At 39.7% G+C, this 18,778-nt stretch overlaps 2 protein-coding genes across 17 annotated transcripts in view; one reads left to right on the top strand and one right to left on the bottom strand.

Moving 5' to 3' along the window:
• NUDT13 (nudix hydrolase 13) overlaps positions 1 to 12,081 on the top strand; it is a 39,428-nt gene extending 27,347 nt beyond the window's left edge. For 6 of the 12 annotated variants that reach the window (XM_047762501.1, XM_047762503.1, XM_047762504.1 and 3 more), the window contains 8 exons: positions 45 to 136; positions 4,624 to 4,763; positions 5,948 to 6,082; positions 6,901 to 7,007; positions 7,939 to 8,064; positions 8,230 to 8,341; positions 9,198 to 9,352; positions 10,878 to 12,081. In XM_047762501.1, coding sequence (XP_047618457.1) covers positions 54 to 136; positions 4,624 to 4,763; positions 5,948 to 6,082; positions 6,901 to 7,007; positions 7,939 to 8,064; positions 8,230 to 8,341; positions 9,198 to 9,352; positions 10,878 to 11,078 — 1,059 coding nt within the window. In that variant the 5' untranslated portion in view covers positions 45 to 53 and the 3' untranslated portion in view covers positions 11,079 to 12,081. Of the gene's footprint in view, positions 1 to 44; positions 137 to 4,623; positions 4,764 to 5,947; positions 6,083 to 6,900; positions 7,008 to 7,938; positions 8,065 to 8,229; positions 8,342 to 9,166; positions 9,353 to 10,877 lie in introns of those variants that run through there. The other 6 variants (XM_047762508.1, XM_047762507.1, XM_047762505.1 and 3 more) reach the window with 5 other exon arrangements.
• Positions 12,082 to 13,849: 1,768 nt separating this feature from the next.
• Positions 13,850 to 18,778, bottom strand: part of ECD (ecdysoneless cell cycle regulator) — a 33,738-nt gene continuing 28,809 nt past the window's right edge. For all 5 annotated transcript variants that reach the window (XM_047760715.1, XM_047760710.1, XM_047760713.1 and 2 more), the window contains 3 exons: positions 18,210 to 18,277; positions 16,020 to 16,234; positions 13,850 to 14,135 (listed from right to left, as the gene is read on the bottom strand). In XM_047760715.1, the coding sequence (XP_047616671.1) occupies positions 13,905 to 14,135; positions 16,020 to 16,234; positions 18,210 to 18,277 (514 nt within the window). In that variant the 3' untranslated portion in view covers positions 13,850 to 13,904. The remainder of the gene's footprint in view (positions 14,136 to 16,019; positions 16,235 to 18,209; positions 18,278 to 18,778) is intronic.

Here is an 18,778-nt window from a genome sequence, read left to right on the forward strand (position 1 = left end):
CTATTATCTTTAAAAAATTTTTTTAAACTCCTTTTTCCCCTAAGGACCTGATAATGTCCCTGTTTTGTGGAACTGCTTGCAGGAGAAAATCTTTTTTGTGCTATAGGCTGCTGTCAACTTTTGTCAATAAGACACGGTGAGTTTTGACCAAACTGAGCTCTGATTATTTTATCTTTGGCCCATTAAATTGTAAAATATAAATATCTCAAAATCCTGTATTGAGGATTAGGATATATGATTGAGATTTATATATTGGAAGTTCCTGTCATGGTACAGTGGTAATGAGCCCGACTAGTATCCACAAGGACGTGGGTTTGATCCCTGGCCTCTCTCAGTGGGTTAAAGGATCCATCATTGCTATGAGCTGTGGTATAGGTCGAAGGCAAGGCTCAGATCCCACATTGCTGTGGCCATGGCATAGGCTGGCAGCTGCAGCTCCATTTCGACCCCTAGCCTGGGATTTCTATATGCCACAGGTGCGGCCCTAAAAAGCAAAGTAAAGCAAAGAAAAGATTTACATATAAAGATGTTCATTACAAATTATATATAATTAGAGAAATTCTAAACTAAATTTCCAACAATATATAAAATATCTGACCTACTTAAGTTCTATTAAGATAAGAACTTTGTCTTTTCACCATGGTACACCTAGTGCTTTTATAAAACTCCAGTATCTAGCACATAGTAGGCACTGAAATATTGTTGAATGGATGAATGAACAGTGAGAGAACTTAATTTATGGGACACCCATATGATGAAATTAAAAATATTTTTTTTTTTTTGGTCTTTTTGCTATTTCTTGGGCCGCTCCCGCAGCATATGGAGGTTCCCAGGCTAGGGGTCAAATCGGAGCTGTAGCCACCGGCCTACGCCAGAGCCACAGCAACGTGGGGTCCGGGCCGTGTCTGCAACCTACACCACAGCTCACGGCAACGCCGGATCGTTAACCCACTGAGCAAGGGCAGGGACCGAACCCGCAACCTCATGGTTCCTAGTCGGATTCGTTAACCACTGCGCCACGACGGGAACTCCTAAAAACCATATTGAATAATATTTCATGAATGTTCCTGAAAATAAGGTAGCTAACTCTAGTCCCCACCCCACCCTCCAACTCCCACTCCCAAGAACTAAACTTCGATGAACAGTAGACTTGAAAAACAAATAACAACAACAACAACAACAAAAACTACAGAAATACAAGAAGGCGATAAAGGACTTCTTTGTCCTTAGCCTGGGCAAATATGCTACCTGTGAATTTGAAATCACTAGCCTGCTCTCATGCAGTTTGGGGATTTAAATTTGCACTATCTATGCAGTGTGGTCCAAAAACTTCCAATCTAAGAAAAGAATTTAAGTTGTATTAGTAGACTTACTAATACACTTGCAAAAGCAAATTTAAAACCCCTTGGGAAGGACATACTCAAAACCAGGGCTTCCCATATTGAAAACTCTGCCATACAAGAGTGCCCAGTCCAAAATTTAAAGGCACATACCAGCTATAATGGAAAAAAAGAAAAATCATTATAAAATAAAAAAAGTTTAAAAGCACATAAACATATACAATCTTACGTGAGCCAGAGTAAGAAATCAATAAAATTATAATACTTATTTTAGAAATGACCGGACGTTTAGGTTATTTACAGTTCCCATGCAGAGACTCTGAGAGCAAAACAGAATTACTGAATAATCTAAAAAAATGAGTGATAAGTAGATATATTGAAAATGAATTAAAAATCATAAGAAAAATAAAATTCGGAGTTCCTGTCCTGGCTCAGTGGTTAATGAACCTGACTAGCATCCATGAGGACATGGGTTTGATCCCTGGCCTCACCCAGTGGGTTAAAGATCTGGAGTTGCCCTGAGCTGTGGTGTAGGTCACAGACGAGGCTCAGATCCCGTGTGGCTGAGGCTGTGGTGTAGGCCGGCAGCTACAGCTCCGGTTGGACCCCTAGCCTAGGAATCTCCATATGTTGAGGATATGGCCCTAGAAAAGATAAAAAGACAAAAGAAAAAGAAAATTCTATCAATAAAGAATATGGTGTGAAAAAAATATTAATATGTTTCTTAAAAAGTCTACAAGGAGTTCCCTTGTACAGTGGGTTAAGGATCCAGCTTTATCGTTGCAACATCTGGGATTGCTGCTGTGACATGGGTTCAGTTCCTACCCTGGGATATCCCATGCTATGGGCATGGCCAAAGAAAGACTACAAATCAGTAGATCGATTCTAAAAGTACTTATTATATATGTATAGATGCATAATAGTAATAAATAGTTTGGAGAATTCCAGAGTATAAACAGTGATTATCTGAGTGGTGGGATTCTTCATGATTTCTTTTTCTTTTTTTTTTTTTTTGTCTTTTTAGGGCTGCACCCTTGGTATATGGAGGTTTCCAGGCTAGGGGTCCAATCAGAGCTGTAGCTGCCGGCCTATACCACAGCCACAGCCACAGCCACACCAGATCTGAGCTGCATCTGCAACCTCACCATAGCTCATGGCAACACCAGATCCTTAACCCACTGAGCAGGGCCAGGGGTTGAACTTGCAACCTCATGGCTCCTAGTTGGATTTGTTTCCACTGCGCCACGATGGGAACTCCTTGATGATTTTTCTTTTTTTAAAAAAAATTGGTAACTGCATTTTAGGATTGCTCTAAAATGACTAAAAATTTTTTGGAGTTACTGCTGTGGCACAGTGGGTTAAAGATCCAGCATTGTCTCTGTGGTGGCGTGGGTTTGACCCTGGCCCAGCAGAGTGGGTTAAGGATCTGGCATTGCCACAGCTGTGGTGTAGATCACAGCTGTGGCTCAGATTCAGTCCTTGGCCCAGGAACATATATATGCTATGGGTGCAGCCAAAAAACAAAAAGATAAAATTAAAAATAAATAAGAAAAACAGTTTGATAATCTTAGTGTTGTGGTTTCCATACTGTTAAAACCAAGGGGGAAAATGCATTTTTAAAAATAGTGTTCTGATCAAGAAGAATGTAAGGCACTTTTTGAATCTCAGTCCCGGGTTTAAGATCTTACCTGGATGTTTTTTTAGGTGTTTTGCTTTTCAGGGTCATTAGGGCATAGCACAGGTTGTACCACTGCTACTGTTCTTTTATGAAGGCAGCAGTGTTTGTTCTATTTATATTTGGTAACTTCTGAGTGGCACATGTCTCTCCTTTGACATAAATTGAGTCTGTCCCAGGAGGTTGTAGTCACTCATAATAAGTTTAAAAATATTGTGAGTATTAAAATCTCAGCCTTCTTTTATCCTCTATTTATAAAAAGCTCATTGTAATTTCTTTTATTGTAGTCAAAAATAGATCCCTACAAATGTCACTGGGGCATGTTTATCATTTTGCTTTGTAGTATCATGAGGTCCTAACTCTACTGGTGTTACAAAATCTCCTGGATCCTACAGAAAATATCTATAAACTGTGTTTCCCACTTAGGTGAGAAAATACTCCATATACCTGAGAGTAAGGCTTTCAACAGTCAAAAATCCTTATCCCTAAGGCCCTAGAAGGAGAATCCACATTCAGTCCTCCTTGAATCATGCAGATCCTGCCCTGATTTCCAAGGCCCTTGAAGGTACAGAAAAGTCCAGAACTTGCTCCATTCCTTTTTTTTTTCCTTTTAAAGAGAAACCACTTATAGGATGTTTTCTTTTTCCACATTTTTTTTGGGGGGGAGGGTCTTTTATCTTTTTAGGGCCTCACTTGAGGCATATGGATGTTCCCAGGCTGGGGGGTCTACACCACAGCTGACAGCCTACACCACAGCCACAGCAACACTGGATCCTTAACCTGATGAGCAAGGCCAGGGATTGAACCTGCAACTTCATGGTTCCTAGTTGGATTCGTTTCCACTGCACCACCACAGGAACTCCTCTTTTTCTACATTTTAATTTTGGCTACTGAAAATATTATACTTATTAAATAAGTGTAGGTCAGGTCTGGCTTTACTTTTATCAGTGGTCCCTTCAGTAGAGATAAGGAGCTGATAGCATCCACTTGGAGGACTAGATGTTTGAAACAAGAGGGCACTGAAGATAAAATTTGCTCTTTATCATCCCTGACTGAATGAGGGTTTCTGAAGTTATAGTGCTTGCACCTTGCCTGCAATAATAAAGTCTGCTCCCATTCCTAGGTGCTCTGTGGTTGATGTTTTATCACTGCCCTTGTTTTTCTTTCACTTCACTACATGTAAATTCTTGCCTCACAGCATGATATTGGCAAAGGTTCAATTCAGTAAATATTTATTACCCTTGAAGTTCAATTCAGTGACTATTGAATCGAGCCACTCAATATGCTAATTACTGGTGCTACAGAACCAGGCCAGACACTACCCTTAAGGAGATCATAGTCTTTAAGAGGAGAGGGACAGATAGTAACATTTAAGCACAACTATGTAAGTATGTGCAAGGTATACATTAGGACAAAGGAGGGAATGAATGCCTACAGCCATCATTTTGTAAAGCAATCAAATCCTTTTGTAAAGCAAGTTAGGCTGTAAATAAATAACAGGAAATAACCGTGGTAGGTGAGCAGGGCAGAAACAGAATTCTCAAAAATGGATGCTGTACAAATAACTAACTCTGGTTTTGTAATGCTGTGATTATTTCCAAAATACAGGTATTTATTTGAGCTGAAGGAAGATGATGATGCCTGTAAAAAAGCCCAGCAGACAGGAGCATTTTACCTCTTTCATAGCCTGGCTCCTTTGCTTCAGAAATCAGAACATCAATACCTGGCCCCCAAGCATAGCCTATTAGGTAAGCCCAAAGTGGACCAGTAGCATAGACCAGCCTATGGCCACTAAGCAGAATTCAGTCCATATTGAATCTCTGAGAAGAGTCCTTTGACTTTATTTATCTGTTTATATTTTGGCCACACCTCAGCATGTGGAAGTTCTCAGGGCCACCTCAGACTTTAGAGTGACCTTCTTCACAATGCTTCTGCCAATTAATTAGTGTATGAACCTGAATTGCCTGCCCAGTTGAAAAGTATTTGATGATGGTATGAACCACTACTGCCTTAAACCAAGGGTCAGAATGTAAAAGTTCCCAGGCCAGGGACTGAACCCAAGCCGCTGCAGTGACAATGCTGGATCCTTAACCCACTGCACCACAAGAGAACTACACCCCCTCCCCTTTTTTTGTCTTTTTGTCATTTCTAGGGCCATTCCCACGGCACATGGAAGTTCCCAGGCTAGGGATCTAATCGGAGCTGTAGCCGCCAGCCTACACCACAGCTCACCACAACGCCCGATCCTCAACCCACTGAGCAAGGGCCAGGGATCGAACTGTTCCACAACCTCATGGTTCCTAGTCGGATTCATTAACCACTGAGCCACGACGGGAACTCCTCCCCCCCTTTTTTAATCTGCTTTCCAAATTGGAACCTGTGCCTGTTTTGTAAATAAATTTTCGCTGGAACACAGCTACACTCATTCACTTACATATTGTCTATGGCTGATTTCGCTCTACAAGGGCAGAACAGAGTAACTGTGACAGAGACCATATGGCTCAAAAAGCTTAACTATTTGCCAACCCTTGCCTTGGACCAGCAATTTCTAGCCTCCATGGAGCTGTTCACTGTTACATTGTTTAAGATCTGCATCATGACTTAATTTCTCTCTGCAGGGTTTAAAGTAAACGTAATTTCTTTTGAAAACCCTTGTAGGGTATATATGCTCCTTTCGTGATATAATCATAGAGTAACACAGTGTTACACAGAAGGAATTCCTTGAATCTCAACTCTTCAGGTTTCTGATGGAAAACAGAGGCCTAGAGAGGTTATACGATTAGACCAAGATTACACAGCTATTTAGCTGCAGGGAGGAGACTGGATACCAGGTGTACCTACTTCAAGTTGAAGTAGATGGTTTCCAATCAGTGTTGTATGGCTCTGGAGGTTTAATTAAAACCCTCGTTTTGTTGTCTTTTCTGTTTCTTAGAGTTGGAAAGGCTCCTGGGTAAGCTTGGACAGGACACACAAAGAATAGAAGACTCTGTGCTGATTGGATGCTCTGAACAGCAAGAAGCATGGTTCGCCCTGGATCTAGGTCTAAACAGCTCTTCTTCCATAAATGGTACATACCATTTCTGAAGGGTACTGCCCAGTGGTTCTTAGACTTTGGGATTCCATACAATAGTAAAATTTCAAAGAACATTTTAGGAATACAGAACATTTTCAATGTTTTTAAGTTAGGACATAAAAAATAATTACTGTCTACTATCATCATCACTTAAAAGAACATTTTAATGCTTGCTTTCTCAGCTAGGTGGTAGGTACACAAATGTTTATTGTATTATTCTCTGTACCTTTATATAACTTACATGCCTTAAATATTGCCTAAGAGACGTTTTAAAATTCATGACATTATTCTTATTTATCAATGCAGGTAAATAAACATATTACCTTGGAGTGGCCCTGGGTCTTCAGACCTGCATTTGGGAAGCAGTTTGCTATAGGCTCATGGCTCTTGTCAGGCTTTCCTCTCTTCCAGGGTGTAGATGTAAATGTAATGATACTGGAATGAGGTTCAGATAGGAGCTTAGAGGTCCCACATTTCATCTTTTTTCCCAGGGATGGTGTGTGGCTAGAGCACATATTCTCATGGCCCTGAAGAGGATCTTGAGAAATACTATGCTCTAACGTTTCCCAAATTTGCTTGAATATAGGAAACTCCTGATGCTTGTTAAAAAATAAAGATTTCTGGGCCTCACTCACCTGCTATTCACAATCTCCAGGTAGGGGCTTGGGAACCTGTATATATTTTTTTATTCTCCCTAGTTTAGTCTTATTAGGTGAGTTTGGGAAACACTGTTCTAACAGGATATACTTGAGAGGGTCCTGGAGGCAAAATCTGACATTTGTTTCATTTCATTCTCTTTTCTAATTTTTTAGCTTCCTTACAGAAATCTGAAATGGAGAAAGAGCTCAAAGGGTCTTTTATAGAGCTGAGGAAGGCTCTATTTCAGCTGAATGTGAAGGATGCCTCCTTGCTATCCACGGTAGATTGAGTTCTTGGTTCTATAGGAAATCAAATGAGAAACATTTGATTTCTTATCGTGCAGCTCACAGTCCTTCCTACAAACCTTGGCAGAAGGGCAATGCACTGAAGGGAGGTTGCTTATTCTTCTTTCTTTTATCCTGTTTTTGGCAGGACTGTTGTTAGTACCATTTTCTCCTAAGGACGTGACATACCTAAGGGCTGACAGATCAGCCTCATAAATATCTTTTAATGACCACAGCATGGCATATATATCATCATGAGAAATTATTTTATATTGCTTTAATATCTTGTCCTCCAGCTTTACATTTCACTTGCTAAAGTGCTTCTGATTGTCCATTTAAAGAGGTATCATTTATTTGCAAAAAAATTCCAACTTTAATTAGAGGAGAGTATATGTTGGGATGTATTATACTGGAAATATTTTGTTTTTAAGCTAGGTCATAACTACATGGGTGCTCATTATAATACTTTGTACATTTTTAAAATCATCATATGGGAGCTCCCATTGTAGGCTCAGGGGTAATGAACCCAGCTAGTATCCATGAAAATGTGGGTTCGATCCCTGGCCCTATTCAGTGGGTAAATGATCTGGTATTGCCGTGGCTGTGGCCGGCAGCTGTAGCTGCAATTTGACCCCGAGCCCGGGAACGTCCATGTGCCCCTGGTGCTGCCCTAAAAAGAAACAAAATTCATAATACATTTAAAATAAGATTTTTAAAAATTCATACCTCAGATGCTACAGGACTATGTTCAGATAGTTTCCTTATTTTAAAGAACTATTTAAAGTAGGTGAGCTGCAAAAGGCTCACCTACTTTAAATAGTAATTAGAGGCTGTCCTTTGAGTTGCTCTAAATAGTAGCCCTAGTGCCATTATAGATGAACCCCACATTCTCTCCAAATGAAACCAAGCCCATGTTTGTACTCCTAGGCTCAGGCTCTTCTCCATTGGCATGGTGCTCATCAGTTTTGCAGCAGAAGTGGGCAGCCCACCAAGAAGAATATGGCTGGCAGCAAGCGCGTGTGCCCTTCCAATAAGATCATCTATTATCCACAGGTGAGTATTGCTTCAAAAGGACAGTAAACCAAGAAGGCTGTGCACTACTCTGTCCTGGGGATGGAAGCCTGTACAACGAAAAGGCTTTCTTTAGTTATCCTTTCCTTCATATCATTAACAGGCTCCAAAGCCCTAGTGTCTTAAGTTTCCATCTCCTTTTCCTAGATGGCTCCTGTGGTGATCACTCTGGTGTCAGATGGGACTCGCTGCCTGCTTGCCCGCCAGAGCTCCTTTCCCAAGGGAATGTATTCTGCCTTGGCGGGTTTTTGTGATATAGGTAAGGAATTTAGCGCATGTACAGATGATATTGGAGGACATGAAACCTTATAATAGTACGTATTTCTTTGTCTTGCTGTCATAGTGCTTGGAGTCTCAAGCACATTCTTCACTATAACGTCAAGAAAAAACTGCCTTCTGGCATTATAATTTTCTAATACTTTATAGGCAAATTTTCAAGCACAAGCACAACTGCAAGACTAAAAAACCCCCATATACTCACCACCTACATCCCATAATTACTGTACTTGTCTTATCATATATCTGTCTATCCATTCCTCTCTCCAACCATTAATCCACCTTATTTTTTGATGCATAGATTGCAGACATTAGTACAGCTCCTCCTAAATACTTAGCATGTATATTAATATTACATTAACATTAACTAGAGTTTTTTTTCTGGCTGTGCCCACACTATGTGGAAATTTCCAGGCCAGGGATCGAACCCGCTCCCACAGTAGCAACCCAAGCTGCAGTGACAATGCTGGATTCTTAACCTAGTGTGCTGTGAGAACTCCCTAACTAGAATTGAATATTTATTTACAGGTTGTTTTTCTCTCAGTCTATTGGGGTAAAATTTGCAAATGGTGTAACATGGCATTCAAATTTTATTAAAAAGCTGAGGTCAGCAGTAGTGACTCATTCTTATTTTGTGTAACTAACTTAATAGGTTCAAATATTGTAGTTCAATACTCACCTTTAGATTTGATTCCTAGTGTTGTAGATACTCAGAGATTTAGGGCTCTCCCAAGAGTATTTGATTGAAACTCTGGAGCCAGTTTTGCGCTATCACAAATGGGCACCTGTATCACCCTTCCTGCTGCAGGGCTGTCCTGAATTAATCTGAGTGCTTGTAGGTGAAAGTGTGGAAGAGGCTGTCCGGCGAGAAGTTGCAGAAGAGGTGGGATTGGAGGTGGAAAGACTGCAGTACACTGCTTCCCAGCACTGGCCCTTTCCTAATAGCTCTCTCATGATTGCTTGTCATGCAACTGTGAAGCCAGGGCAGACAGAGGTAAGTTCTGATGCTTCCCTTAATATATCCTTTGCCTCATCCAAGCTGGTCCATAGGTACTTATTAAGCACAGTCTAGTCCAGCATTGTCTAGAGTGTATATAAAGATGTGCAAGATATGATTTAAACCCTCTAGAAATTTGCAACTTGTAAAGGAAACAATCACTGTAAAAACTGGGGAGTGCCAACATGATCACCATTCTTGTGTATATTTCAATCAAGAAGCAGGAGTTCCCGTCGTGGTGTAGTGGGAACAAATCCGACTAGGACCTATGAGATTGTGGGTTCAATCCCTGGCCTCGCTCAGTGGGTAAAGGATCTGGCATTGCCGTGAGCTGTGGTGTAGGTCGCAGACTCGGCTCAGATCCCACATTGCTGTGGCTGTGGTGTAGGCCGGTGGCTACAGCTCCGATTAGACCCCTAGACCGGGAACCTCCATATGCCACGGGTGCGGCCCTAAAAAGACAAAAGACAAAAGATTAAAAAAAAAAAAAAAAAAAAGGAAGAAAGAAAGAAACAATTTATGGGAGTTGCTGTTGTGGCACAGCAGAAATGAATCCTACTAGGAGCCATGAGGTTGTAGGTTCAATTCCTGGCCTTGCTCAGTGGGTTAAGGATCTGGCATTGCCATGAGCTGTGATGTAGGTTGCAAATGTGGCTCGGATCCCGTGTTGCTGTGGCTGTGGTGTAGGCTGGCAGCTACAGCTCTGACTCGACCCCTAGTCTGGGAACCTCCATATGCCGTGGGTGTGGCCCTAAAAAGATTAAAAAAAAAGAAACAATTTATCTTTCATCATCAGAAAATTAACAGAAGAGTCTTGCATAGAGTAGTCAACAATAAATACATAAAATTTAATGACTGATTTCAGAATTGGTCTTATTGCTCAAGGCAGTCACGATGTTGGGAACTAATAATACAAAAGCACAGGGCCTTCTGATTGAAAGCAACCAGATGTTGGCTTAGCTTGCCTCATCTTGCTCTTCTGCAGCATCCCTGACAGATGGTATTGTGGGCCCTATCTGCTAAAGTCTATCTATTGGGTGCTTTGGTTTCTATACAGTAACTAATCTGTCTGTTTCCTGTGGATGCAGTTTGCATTGCTTTGCTTCTTGCAAGGAAGATACTATCCTTTTGATTATCATTAACCCTTATCCTTTAAGGAGAGTACATTTATATGTTCCTTTTTAGTTGAAAGTTATACGATCAATATAGGCACAAAGAGAAACAAGTATTCATAACTTACCCCTCAATGTTAACCATTCATAATATTTTAGTATTTGAGCTCTTAGGATTTCTTAAATTTTTTTTTTTTTTAGTATTTAAAAATGTGCTTAACTTTCATCCCTTAATTATGGGCTCTTTTGCTCAGGACAATATCTAGAACTTATTATCTCCCAACCTACACATCCCAGATATTATCTTATAAGATTGCTTGGTTCTAGAACCATTTTCTCATCTTTTGGCTGTAGTATTCTAAGTTTTGTCGCTCCTAACCTTATATCCTATTTTTCTTTATGTCTTTCAGATCCAGGTGAACTTGAGAGAACTAGAAGCAGCAGCCTGGTTCAGTTATGATGAGGTGGCCACAGCCCTGAGGAGAAACAACCCATATACTCAGCAACAGAGTGAGGCTTTCCCATTCTGGTTGCCCCCCAAGTTAGCCATTGCCCACCAACTGATTAAGGAGTGGGTGGAAAAACCAACTTGTTCTACCCTGCCTGTTTAGCTCAGATCAGGCCACCTAATCAGATAAATCCCTCCTCACTGTCTCAGAGGGCACATCAGAGAGCAGCTGATAAAGAGGAAGTGACAAAAGGCCATCTCCAGGCTAACCTCGTAATAAGGCAGAGCAGAGGGTGAGCCTGCATCAAGATACCTCTACCAGCAATGTTAACAAAAGAAGTTCCTACTCACAGGAACCCCAAAATGCCAAATCTGATGAGATGACAGTTGTCAAAATCAGAGGGAAGGTTGAAGCAATAGATGTAGGCCCTTGTTCACTCATATTCTCCTGTGCCTTGTCACAGAGGAGATGCTTTTATCTGGAGGTAATGAAATAAATTTCTGTATCTTTGTTCAGATGTATTTTTTGTGTCTTGTTAATGCTGGGTTTATACTAACTGCCAAAATATGCCTGGTATAATTTTGGTTAAAACTTGTATCTTAGTATTGAAAATATATAGCAAATCTCAACCCACTACTGCGTTACTTTTTATCCTTGTATAATTTTTTTAAAAAAATTTTTAAATAGCACAACAGAACACTTTTAAATTTATGTAGGGGTAATTATTTTGTACATGGTAGTTAAATAGCAGTCATATTGAAGTCCTTCATCTGAAAGGATGAGGAAAGTGGAGTGAAGGTCTTCCTTAGGGTACTCTGTAACACACAGATGCAGCGAGGTTCTGTTAAGGTAACTACGTGCCATTGAGGCTCATATGGGTAAGGGTTTTTTGCATGTTACTTGCTTAGTCTGGATCCAAGGAAAAGATTATCACTTGCCATGTGTGTTTTCCTAAGTGTAAAATGGTTGTTGCCATTTGCACACTCAGTAAAGGCAGTAACTTCAACTAAGGGATCAGTGAAGATGAACCACTTTTTGCATTTTATGGAATAAACTAAATTTAAGATTTCTCATAATTCATATATGCCATTCTTTACCTTGTCACAGAGGAGATGCTTTTATCTGGAGGTAATGAAATAAATTTCTGTATCTTTGTTCAGATGTATTTTTTCTGTCTTAAATGAGAAAGCTGTAGAAAGTGAGAATTAGAAAGTGAGAATTGGGGGTGGGAGGGAATAATCTCTCTCTCTCTTTTTTTTTTTTTTGTCTTTTTGCCATTTCTAGAGCCGCTCCTGCGGCATTTGGAGGTTCCCAGGCTAGGGGTCGAATTGGAGCTGTAGCCACCAGCCTACACCAGAGACACAGCAACGCCAGATCCAAGCCGCATCTGTAACCTACACCATAGCTCATGGAAACGCTGGATCCTTAACCCACTGAGCAAAGGCCAGGGATCGAACCCACAACCTCATGGTTCCTAATCGGATTCGTTAACCACTGATCCACGACGGAACTCCGGGAATAATGTTTTTATTAGTGTGACAAACATTTAAGACTAGGTTCCAAGTCTGTGGAATGACTAAAGCAGTGTTCAGCAGAAATATGTTTAGAGGTCCGTTTGAAAAGAGGAATGGCTAGGGAAAGAACTGTATCTTCAGGTGCTTTTAGGCACTAACTTGTGATTTAAGACACAAGTGCAGAGGCTCTAAGATTATTCACACAGGACTAAGCAAAAGAGACTCTAGAACTAGAAAGGTTGAAACACTGAATTTCCTTTTGAGCCCAAAGGTTGTTGCTCTCACCATTGCCTGCAAACCGTCATTGCTTTGGGGAAATCAACTGCCTTCATCAGGAAATGTTGAGGCATAACGTGTGATGGGACTTGATTGTCCTTTGGATTGGCAGCTTGTCCTGACCTAGGCTGAACCCAGCATGTGGAAGGGAAAAGCACTCGTGAAAGAGAGGTCCTGAAAATTTCTTCATATCTTGCAGTTAGAAGAAAACAGTTCAGGGTCCATGTGTAATGCCATCTCCCAATGTTTTCTATCTCTGTGTGGGTGTTTGTGAGCACATGTGTACACATCGCCAGTCTGAAAATACTGATAAAAAGGGGAGTGTGCAGGATTCCTGTTATGTGTTTGTCAAACTTACTATGGACTGTTTGCTTTCCGATTAATGTGTTGTTTTGGAAAAGAAAAAATAAGAGTGGCTAATAGGAGGAACAAACACTGAACTTTCTTTCCCAGCAGTGAGTGGGAAGAGGGCTTTGCTTCTTAGAATTCCAAAGATAACTGGAAGCAGAGGCAAAAGAGGGCAGGGTTGGAGTCCTGAAAAATGGCAGATAAATTAAAGAAACTTTGGTATAGGGCTTAATTGGCTGGAGAATATGTATGTGGCAGTGAATTATGAAGGTGCTAGAATAAAAAGAACACACTGGGTCCAAGAAGGATGGCAAAAACAGGTAAAACTTTAAATTATTTGTCACCAAAGGGGCACTGGCTCAAGGTCATTCCTGGTAACTGGAATAAAAGAGCAACTCATTTATTTCTTATGTTTGCCTATCTACCTTCCTTCTTCTACCCAACGTTTAATTCCTCAATAAAGATAAGGAAGTTCCTAGGCCATGGATTGAAACCAACCCGCAGTGGCAACTTGCACCACAGCTGCAGCAATGCCTGATCCTCAGCCCAGTACACCACAGTGGGAACTCCAATAAAGATAAATTTAATGTTCTAAACTTGGAGTATGTAAATCTTATCTCAGGGGCTTGATGCTCTCTCTTCTAACTTCAAAACCTTGTGTGCACCCCAGAATTGAGACCACAAAAACTTGTTATGAGAGGGCAACATTTGGGGCTCATAGAAGAGAAGTTAATCTGTGAAACTTAAAATGAAGAAAACATTTTTACGATATGAGTAATCAAAATTAGAAATGAGCACAGTCAGACTCAGTATTTATTTAAGAAGATAAAAGAGAGGCTGTGTTTGGTGGCTAATCTTTCGTTGGCTTACTTGTGGGTCTGTGATCAGCATTGTCAGGCAGCTGAACTCCCATGCTCTGTAAAAGGTTGGAAGCAGGGCCTGCGAGTCCAGCTTGGGAACTGTAGGATTCCAATATATTTGAAACGAGGTTCAGGTCTACATCCACTGGTGTCGTTACAGATCCTCCTGCACCAGAATCTTCCTCGTCTGAATTGTTACTGGTAGTCCGGGATAGAGGTTCCTTATTCATGGAGGGAAAAGAAAATTATGGGACAGTATGCTATTAGGTTGGATGGTAGCCACAATAAAAAGCTAACTAAGCAACACTGGAAAATTAAATTCTGTATTAGAAAGGAAATTCCCTTCTTGATAGAAAGTGAAGATGAAGTTTAATAATAAACCATGTAATTGAACACACATATTAAAATTTAGTTCCAAAGATCATAACATGCTTCTTCCTAGGAAAAGTTTTGACAGATTGGATGGACTTCTTCCCTATTTTGAAAGTGCTCAAGGGAGATAACCAGGGTTAAGGAGGTACATTTATAGCTTGCCTAAGAGTTTTAAAAGAAACAGAAAAATGAACATTAATCTAAATGAAAAAAGCTAGGTTTCTTTTTTTTTTTTAATGCCCCTAATGAAAAAACAAAGTAAAAACCCAAGGCTTTGTGGGGTGCAACCACAAAGACTCTGAATTGGTACTTTAGCCTCTGATTTCACAGGTTGGGGCAAGGATCTGAAAGACTGCAGCTTGATCTACAGACTTTTATAATCTGGCTACTCAAAGTGTGGTCCATGGACCAGCAGCCTATTCATCACTTGGGAACTTGTTAGAAATGTAAACTTTCAGGCTTCACCCTAGACATACTTAACCAGAATCTATATTTTATTTTATTTATTTATTTTTCATCCTTTTGTCTTTTCTAGGGCCTCACCCGAGGCATATGGAGGTTCCCAGGCTAGGGATTTAATAGGAGCTGTAGCTGCTGGCCCACACCACAGCTCAGGGCAACGCCAGATCCTTAACACACTGAACAAGGCCAGGGATCGAACCCACAACCTCATGGTTCCTAGTCAGATATGTTAACCACTGAGCCATGAGAGGAACACCTGGAATCTATATTTTAACAAGATCTTTAGTTCATATTTACATTAAACATTTAAGAAACACTGATTTAGATAAATCTAATGTATGATTTCTATTAGGTTTTGGCAATACAGAAGTGATTACAGTTTTAAATGTGGTTAAGATGATCAAAGGGGAATGACATTAATTAAGGGCCCATTATGGGTTTAGCTGCTTGTCTCATTTGGTTCTCATGTTCATTCTATGACATAAGGATTGCTGGTTAATGGATACATTCATAGTGGATGGCTGGGCTGGATTTCAAACCTTGACCCATGAGACTCCAGGGTCCACTCTCTTTCTATAATGTCTCTGTGTGCAGTTAGACAGTGCTGGGATAAAAACTAGGATAAAAACACAGGTGGAAGAGAAGTTCCAAATTGAGGTATAAATAAAGGGAAACATAAAACAAAGAGTATTAAGTCTTGAAAATTACTTGGATATTTAATATCCTTTCTCTTTTTAAAAAAATTGATTTAAGGGAGTTCCTGTCGTGGTTTAGTGGTTCATGAACCCAAGCAGTATGCACAAGGACGCGGGTTTGATCCTTGGCTTTGCTCAGTGGGTTAAGGATCCAGTGTTGCCGAGAGCTGTGGTGTAGGTCTCAGACACAGCTTGGATCCTGCATGGCTGTGGCTGTGGCCAGCAGCCACAGCTCCAATTGGACCCTTAGCCTGAGAACATCCATATGCCACAGGTATGGCCCTAAAAATACAAAAAAAAAAAATCAATTAAAGCCATCAGTAGGAGTATGCAACTAATTTGAACATATGATTTTTTATTTTAAATCCTCATAGAGAACATAGAAAAAGTAATAAGCTTGTGTTTAGGAAAATGAATAATCCTTCATTCATCCTTTCAGGGTTAGGAAAAAATTAACATTCTTATTTATTTTAAAAAATAAAATCATAAATCAAAAAGAAAAAACTAAGATAAAATATGGTTCAGACTATCCTTTGTAATATACTCTAAAGGGAAAGAGGTTAAACATACACATACCATTTGCTTCTGGGTGGTAAAACTTTTGCCAATGCTGGTATGTGCCAGTTCCTGGTCCATCTGGGCCATATATGACTTGAGATCGTCAAGAGTTCCTTTTACAGATGCTTCCTCCCCAGGCTCCTGTGTTTCGATTTCCAAGTCATCATCACTATCTAAACATTCAGAGTCTTCTTCGTCTGGATCATCAGAGTCTGACTCATGGGGCTTTGACCCTACACAGACCCCAACACAGAAAGAGCCACTTGGTAAATTTTTTTTGGAGTAATTACACCTCTCAGAATTAGAAATATTATCTGAAGAAAAGGAGGAATATACATAGGCAAACTACTTCAGAAAAATCTCCAGATTTTTCTGGAGGAGACATTTGCAGAAAAGTACACAGACTGAGCTGAATTAAAAAAAGTACAGAAGGAGTTCCCATTGTGGCTCAGCAGAAACAAATCTGACTAGTATACCTGAGGACGCAAGTTCAATCCCTGGCCTTACTCGCTAGGTTAAGGATGTGGCCTTGCCATCAGCTGTGGTGTAGGTCACAGATGCAGCTCGGATCTCATGTTGCTGTGGCTGTGGTCTAGGCTGGCAGCTGCAGCTCTGATTCAACCCCAAGTCTGGGAACTTCCATATGCTGTTAGTGCGGCCCTAAAAAGCAAAAAAAAAAAAAAAAACAAAAAAACAAAAAAAAACTACATAATACAGGAATACATTTTGTGTAAACATTCAAGTTATATGGAATTATTGTCTCACTTTCACTCTCTTCCCAGAGTTAGGCATCTTTTAACAGTTTGGTGGGTACCAAACTATGCAATTTTGTGTATGTGTCTGTGTGTATATATCTACCCCAGACTACCAATAACAATTCAGATGAGTTTGATATACAGATATTTTCTATACAGATATACATACTCAACTATGATTTGCTTTTCTATTTATATCTTGGAGGTCCTTCACTGTCAAAACATAGGATGGGCCTCATTCTTCACTAAGGCTTCAAAGTATTTTATAATATGGATGTACAATTTTTTTTGGTAAAATTATACTATAATCCAATTTTCTGCTACTACAATGTTACAATCACCATCTTCACAAATAAGCTTTTTCATAAAAAGTGAAACTGCTAGGTCAAAGATTTTGAACATTCTAGAATACCGCCTTGAGAAAAGACAATTTAGACTTCTACCCCCACAGTCTGACAGCTCTCATATCTCCAACCTTGAGAAAACGGTTTTTCCCAATATGATGGGCCAAAAAAAAAAAAAAAAATCCTATTTTTATTGTGTATTTACTTGCTTACTAGAAACAGGTAACTATTTTTAACTTGTTTTTTTTTTCTTTTTTGGCCACTCCCTGATATATGGAGTTCCCCGGCCAGGGATCAGATCTGAGCTGTAGCTGCAACCTATGCTGTAGCTGTGGCAACTCAGGACTCTTAATCCACTGTGCTGGGTGAACCCACATCCCAGCGCTACCAAGAGGCCAAGGATTCTCATTGTGCCACAGAGGGTACTCCTATTTTTAAAAATATTTATTGACTATATTTTTTCTTCAAGGCACTGCCTATTTATATCCTTGGCTGATTATTTTCTTTTCTCCAAACAGATCTTTACTGAGTATATACAGGGTCTGACACTCTTTTAGGCATTGGAGATATAATGACAAGCAAGAAGCCTTCCAGCTCTCATGGAGCATACATTTTAGGGGAGAGTTAGACCATAAACAATAATTAGATCACAATAATAAGAAAAGTACCATATAAAGGGAAGTACCATGCAGAGAATTCAGATAGGGTCATGTGACAGTGAATGGGGACAACAGTGTATAGGGGGGAAGGGGGAAAGCACAGCCTTTGCTGATTTTCACAATTAGGCTATTCTCTTTTTATTATTAGTATGTACATTCAGTATGTCTAAAAGAGAAAAAACAATATAATAAGGGAGCCAGGTCAAACTCTATCTAAACAGCATTCATTCATTCAAAAAATATTTAATGAGCAGCTACTCTGTCAGGCACTAAGCAAGGCATCCTCTGCAAAACCATTCAATAAGGCAATAATTAATGGTTGAAAATAACTCAAAATTATGTAGAAAAAGCAAACGTTTTGACTTCCAAGAGATTCAATGCTCCAGTGCTCTATCAATCTCCATAATATCTACAGTTTTAAAATGAAATAAACAGCACACTGTAACTCACCTAAAATCTTATCAAAATAATTAAGAAACAAATCTGCATCAAAGGTGATTGGAGCCTCAGAAGGTTCTCTGTAAGATTAAAGGAAAAAGACAATTTATCCCAAACACAATTCTTTGAAACTTTTTCTAAATTGGTGCCATTCTTAGGAATACCAACAGAAGTAAATTCTCAAAAGAGGCACAACGAGGAAAACTGTAGTTTAAATTTTAAAATCTTAAAATCATTATGCTTATTGATCCTGTAGGACAACAGAAATGGGAAAAATTGATGAAATAAAAGTAAAAATTGTACTTTGATTATGCACGTTTAACTTACACTGATTTAGGGACTTACCCAGCTCTACCTCCCATAAGATATCTAGCATGAGCAAAAGAAGCTATTTATCCAAGTTAATTTAAATAAAGTGTCTCTAAGAAGCTATTTATCCAAGTTAATTTAAATAAAGTGTCTCTAAGAACCAAATCTTTAAAGATAATTAAGAACAAAACTCCTCTTATTCCTGCTTTCTTTTTTTTCTTTTAAAGTCCATACCTGCAGCATATGGAAGTTCCCAGGTTAGGAAATGAATG

The sequence above is a fragment of the Phacochoerus africanus genome, chromosome 15 (genome assembly GCF_016906955.1).
Source record: "Phacochoerus africanus isolate WHEZ1 chromosome 15, ROS_Pafr_v1, whole genome shotgun sequence".
Classification (NCBI taxonomy): domain Eukaryota; kingdom Metazoa; phylum Chordata; class Mammalia; order Artiodactyla; family Suidae; genus Phacochoerus; species Phacochoerus africanus.